The following is a 6,165-nucleotide window of genomic DNA, read 5'->3' on the forward strand; positions in this document are numbered from 1 at the left end:
GGAGCTCTGTTGTAGAATATGAAACTTCATAAGTGTGCATTTGATTCATTATGGGGCAAGTTGTCACAAGGTCTCAGTAGAATTTGTGTGTGTGTGTGTGTGTGTGTGTGTGTGTGAATTTTGTCATGTATTTAAACGGTTGTGTAGGTTGTATTTTTTACTCTTCCTAAAGGCTGAATTACTAAGAAGTAGCTTTTGTGACAGCTTCCCAGTTTGACAACTAGCCCCTTTTGTTTCATTATCTCTCTCTATGTGTGTTTGTGTGTGTGTGAGAGTGTGTTGTTAGGGGGTGTGCCAGCAACTTCGCTCCCTCCATCCAAAACCCATTCTGTCAAAACCCACTTCCACCTAAACAGACCAAAAACAGACCGACCTCGGGAGGAGCGCTCACCATCATCATCATCCTCCTCCCTCCTCATCCTCCTCACAGTTGAAGATGGCGGACCCGGCCGAGTGCACCATCAAAGTCATGTGCCGTTTTCGGCCTTTAAACGGTTCGGAGGTGATGAGGGGAGACAAATATGTCCCCAAATTTCAAGCAGACGATAATGTGGTCGTCGGGGTGAGTTTATAATATGATATCACGATGAATTTCCGCTGTGACGCCCGCCATCCATTTCTATTAGCATCCGCTAACCACCTGCAGACGTAACTTATCCTGACAGAAAATATCATCTTTAATACTTTTTTGTGTGGAAATATGATAGTAATTTGTGTTTGAGCATTATTCTGTGTGGGAAATGTTGTACGTGAGGCTTTATTTAGTAACATAATCGTAAGGTGAGGGGTTTTAAATCATCGTTAGCTCGGTGGCTAACAGCCCTCAGATGTAATGCAGGCAGCACAATGTCAAAATGTTTGATTATGAACTTAAAAGCAGTAACGTTAGGTCCTAAGCGTCTTTGGCATAATTTTGTATTTTAGTGCATTTCGAAGTGGATTTTGATGTTAAACGGATGATAAGTAACCACTAGCCCCTGTGCTAATGTTAATCAGTTTGTTTTTATTTAGAAAATCAACAAAAGCTAAATAAATATATACAATTGCACATCTCATACTGAGATTAACGTTAATAGGTGAAATTAACGTTAAAAATGAATAGATGAAGTAAATGTGATCACAACAGTCACTAATGCCAGTCTGTTATGATTTGGCCTACTTTAATAACATGAATGAACAAAGACCATTTCGAGTCATTTATTATGGCTTTAATATTTATGCTTCTATTAGGAACAGACAAATACATGTGTATTTTTAGAGCATGAAATGAAGTAAACTCGCTTCCTTTATCATATTGTTTGTTTGTTTGTTTATGGGCCTGTAGATATTGTATATAATCCAAATGTTCCTACATCTCAGGTTTTATGTTAGTTTATTACAATACGTTGTTTGTGAAGATGTGAAAGTTTAAATAGATTAAAAGTTTAAAGAGTAAATGATGCTGGCTAGATAAGTAAAGTTATTCATTACATTATTATTATTATTAATTATTAATGACTTAAATGCACCTCTTCTTTTGAAGCTGAAGTCATTTTCATATGTTTTGTTTTGGATTTGTAACTCTTCAGAGACTGTAAAAAAGAAATAGGCCTAATTCTCATTAAAATGCTGACATCATTGGTTTGGCATGATATTGGCTTCTCCTTATGGATTAAAATGTCTTGATTTTGCTCATCCCTTCTATTTTCTGTCAATGCATCATTACTAATTTATTTACATTATGAAAATGGCTTTACATGCTAGAAATTGGAGTTATCCTGTTATTGAATGGCAGTAAATAATGCTTTTTGCATTTATTTTAATTACTTGTTTGAACTCCGAATGCAGTAGCTATAGATATCTATTAGAGTAGTAATAGTCTTATGCGGTGTTGAGTCACATCCTAAAGTTCCCTCCTGCAGTCTATGTAGTGTACGGGTAACTATTAGGCAGAGCGGTTTTGTGGTTTTGCTGTGGACAATCTGGCCTGGAAGTTTTTCTGTCTTGCTGAGTGAAATTGCAATATCGCGTCTAGAATTTTTCATCTTGTTCTTCATTTCTGCAGTGACACCATACTGTCTGACCAACACTCGGCCTTTTGTTTTCCAGTGCATTGACGCGTTTTGTGTGTGTATTTGAGAGTCGGCCAAATGAGTTTTGTCTTCCAGCTGCTTTGGGCAAGTCAGCATCAAGCACCAGAGCAGCTATCCCGGTCCGGTGTAATGGAGCGTGCGTGTGTTGGTATAATGGCTTTCAGCTGGTGGATAGGGTCATAAATTGGGCAGTAAATCTTGCTGTAACGAAGGAAACCAAACCTGTCTGTCCATCCACACATACAAGGATCAGATTTGGGAATATGCATGTCTTGTAGTTCCCTCCTGCAGTCTATGTAGTGTACGGGTAACTATTAGGCAGAGCGGTTTTGTGGTTTTGCTGTAGACAATCTGGCCTGGAAGTTTTTCTGTCTTACTGAGTGAAATTGCAATATTGCGTCTAGAATTTTTCATCTTGTTCTTCATTTCTGCAGTGACACCATACTGTCTGACCAACACTCGGCCTTTTGTTTTCCAGTGCATTGACGCGTTTTGTGTGTGTATTTGAGAGTCGGCCAAATGAGTTTTGTCTTCCAGCTGCTTTGGGCAAGTCAGCATCAAGCACCAGAGCAGCTATCCCGGTCCGGTGTAATGGAGCGTGCGTGTGTTGGTATAATGGCTTTCAGCTGGTGGATAGGGTCATAAATTGGGCAGTAAATCTTGCTGTAACGAAGGAAACCAAACCTGTCTGTCCATCCACACATACAAGGATCAGATTTGGGAATATGCATGTCTTGTTGTGTTGATATTGTTCTCATTTCACTATTAGTTCATAAGGGAAAATGCTGTAATTACAGCTCTTTTTACGCTTGTTCCTTTCTTTTCTCTCTTTGTCTCTACGCAAGCACAGCACACGCTCTCATGCATGTTTGAAACTAACATGTGACGAACGTTCCCGTCTCTGTGACCGTTGGGAGCACAATTATAATCTCTCATTGGGAATACTGAGAGCTGTAAACAGTGCTGTTCCAATCGTGGCTGTGAAGGAGGCCTCGGGACATTCAGCTACTCAAAAACACTCTTCTTGTAGTCTTGTGATTGTCTGAAGACATTAAAATAAGTCATTTGAAATTCCAAAGCTGTAATGTTGTGCATTATTAATATTTTAAAACACAGAGCATGCTCTCATGTATGTTAGTCTTTTATTATTGAGACATTTTGGTCACTGAATGTTCAGGTTATGTTATTTGACAATGAAAATGTTAAATGTTAGTATTGATGGACATAGTTATTCTACATTATAATGACTTTATAATACATGAGGTAATTAGGGCTGCACGATAAATCGCATGCGATATTTAACGCGCATTTAAAGAAAATGTAAAATCGAAAAAAAAAAGCTGTATGTTGCTGTATCATGTAAACTTGCTGGGTAGATGTTATTGATTTGTTGGGGACAGTAACATATACTATTAAAACTATTACAAATGTTAATTAAAACAAAGCTAAAATAAAATATAAGTTTTGTTAAATATAAAACATAAATGAAAATTAGAAATGTTACTTTGCCAACTAACTAAAAGTTGAAGTACAACTGCTAAAATTACTAAAGCTAAAGCTTAAATAAAAAATAAAGCTAAATAGAAATATAAAAAAAACAAAAATGAATAAAAATGACAAACACATAACAAAATTACTAAAACCTAAAATGAAAACGTATTATTATAATTTTTTTAAATACTTTGTTAGTATATATAATACTATAACAACACTCAGAAATTAATTGTCAGATATTTGGCCAAGATTATTGGCATCAGCCAATAAATGTGCCTACCGAATAACGAAAGTGTTGTCTCTTAAAAAATATTATTATTATAATATTAATAATAATAGTATGAAATAAATACATAAATTATAGTAAAGGATTTTCAGTACATGATGCACATTGTCTGTTTTTAAGTATTTTTGGAGATTATGCAAATTACTGTTCAATAAAGTCAGCAATTTTGTGTGTTTGTGTCATTTGCTGAGATTATGTGGTCGTATAGATTCAAGATATCTTGATATTAGCGGTGGTCATTGGACACCAATATAAGCCTCTTAAAATGAATTTTAGATGTAGGCTTGTGGTGTTGTAGATGTGAGTGTGTAATGTGTTAGAGGTTGGTCAGGTAAACTAATCTGCCTAGCTGTGTTACATTCACAGCTGTTTCCTCACCTGGTTAATCTAGTCCTGTGTTATAGTGGTATGGTGAGGAAATTTGCCATTTGGACGGTTGACAAGAAGTCAGTCGGGAGTGGAGAGGTCACGTCAACCAGAATCAGCCAATTAGGATCACGAGGAAGTGTCCCTGCTAATGAGCAGATTCATCACAGAACTTGCTACTGTAACCTTTAAAGTTCATTCGGTGTAGATTTTGTCAATATGATTTAAACCAAGAAGTGAATCAAAAAGACTTCTTTAAAAGACTCAGAAATCTTTCTATGTGAATTAGGCTACAGAATGTGAATTAAGCTGCAGTTTGTTCGCTTCTGTTTGTTTTTCCTTTATCTTTGTCTTACAGTATTTTTATATCCCATATTCAATGAGACCAAGAACTCATAGCGCTCATGGATCAAAAAAAGACCATGAACCAGTTTTTATTATGTCATATAATCTTTATGGCTCTTCTTTCAAGCTCTTGGGTATCAAATCACCCTGTTTATTTTTATTTCCCAACAACGTCTGGATCTTTTAGAGGAGTTCTGATGTGTCTTGTGTTGTGAGGGGTCTCAGCTGTATTTTTGACTGGATTGTGATGATGTATTGTCTTTTGATGGGTGTCAATCAGTTGTAAGGTGATTAGTGACTGTCTTGTGTGAATGAATGGGAGTTTACCTGAATGTAAAGGGATTACTTTACTACTCCTATGACAGGCTTTCACTGTCAATGCTGACATCACATTCTTAAATCTTATGCCCATGTTCATCCCACTTATGTGATCGATTTGTTCAAGCGTAATGCTATCAGGGAAAATAGCCATCTAATACACAATGATTACACTTGTCAAACTGGTAACAATTTATGCCTTTTATTGAGTAGATTATTTGTGCTTTTTTTACCTCTATTTTTAGAGATGCACAGCTGACGGACATGCTAAACAATTACCAATACTCTTTTCTCCAACGTATTTCGTTTGTTTTTGAGTTAAAATACCATTTCAGTAAGCTAGTGAGTCATTTGATGATTCATATCAGTTACTGATTCAATTACTTGTGGACTCGTTTTCTTGTTGGTTTAAACTTTTTTTATTAAAAGTAAAATATAAAAAAAGTAAAATAAAATTATTTAGCTGCGCTCAGTCTTACGCTTATCACATACAATTCACAAACTCACAGTTTTAATGTTTTATATAAAACACCAGTAGTGGTGTATTATTGGTATTTAACAAAAATGATTCAGTTGCATCAGTTGCAATGCTGTATTTGATGAGAATACAGTCTTGCACCTTTGTCTTGTCCATTTTTGTAATGAAATTCATCTTGCAGATGGTGTAGTTCAAGGTATTTTAAAATCTTAAAACCTTTAGAGAAACAGGAATAAGTCAAAAACTTTTGAAAGCAGGGCTGCTTATAAACAGAATGTTCACTGTTAAATCTGTTTATAGCTGTACAGAGTGAGCTCATGCCTGGAGGAAGACCTCTTATAAAATGCTCTTATTGTGTTATAACAGCTGAATTTCATACCTGATTTACTGAGTCTGCTGTTTGTGTTAAAGGTTAGAGCCATTCGTAACAGGAGGGAAGGATGTTTTGTATTTTAGCCTGTAGTAATGAGGGTCATGTTTAGTCTGAATGTAAAACATTTCCATGAAGGATCATCTTTGAGTCTTATGACTGTGGTCTGCTGATTTATCACACATATATATATATATATAACAGATATACAGTATGCATAATGAGCCATCATTCATTCTCTGTCTCTCCTTCTCTCCAGGGAAAGCCGTATGTGTTTGATCGAGTGTTTCAGTCTAACACTACTCAGGAGCAGGTTTACAACGCTTGTGCTCAGAAGATTGTTAAAGGTGAGAAAGGAGTCCTCCAGGAGACATGGCATCCGGATCACATGATTCAGGAAATAGTTATAATTAATTGACTCCAAAAAAAAAAAAAA

The 6,165-nt window shown here is 36.0% G+C and overlaps 1 protein-coding gene across 2 annotated transcripts in view; it reads left to right on the forward strand.

Annotated features, from left to right (window-relative positions):
* Nucleotides 1–365: 365 nt before the first annotated feature.
* Nucleotides 366–6,165, forward strand: part of LOC107753262 (kinesin-1 heavy chain) — a 26,931-nt gene continuing 21,131 nt past the window's right edge. Inside the window, exons 1-2 of one of the 2 annotated variants that reach the window (XM_016569393.1) lie at nt 366–562; nt 5,989–6,076. In XM_016569393.1, coding sequence (XP_016424879.1) covers nt 437–562; nt 5,989–6,076 — 214 coding nt within the window. In that variant the 5' untranslated portion in view covers nt 366–436. The remainder of the gene's footprint in view (nt 563–5,988; nt 6,077–6,165) is intronic. The other variant, XM_016569394.1, reaches the window with a different exon arrangement.

The sequence above is a fragment of the Sinocyclocheilus rhinocerous genome, unplaced genomic scaffold (genome assembly GCF_001515625.1).
Source record: "Sinocyclocheilus rhinocerous isolate Xijiao unplaced genomic scaffold, SAMN03320098_v1.1 scaffold411, whole genome shotgun sequence".
Classification (NCBI taxonomy): Eukaryota; Metazoa; Chordata; class Actinopteri; order Cypriniformes; family Cyprinidae; genus Sinocyclocheilus; species Sinocyclocheilus rhinocerous.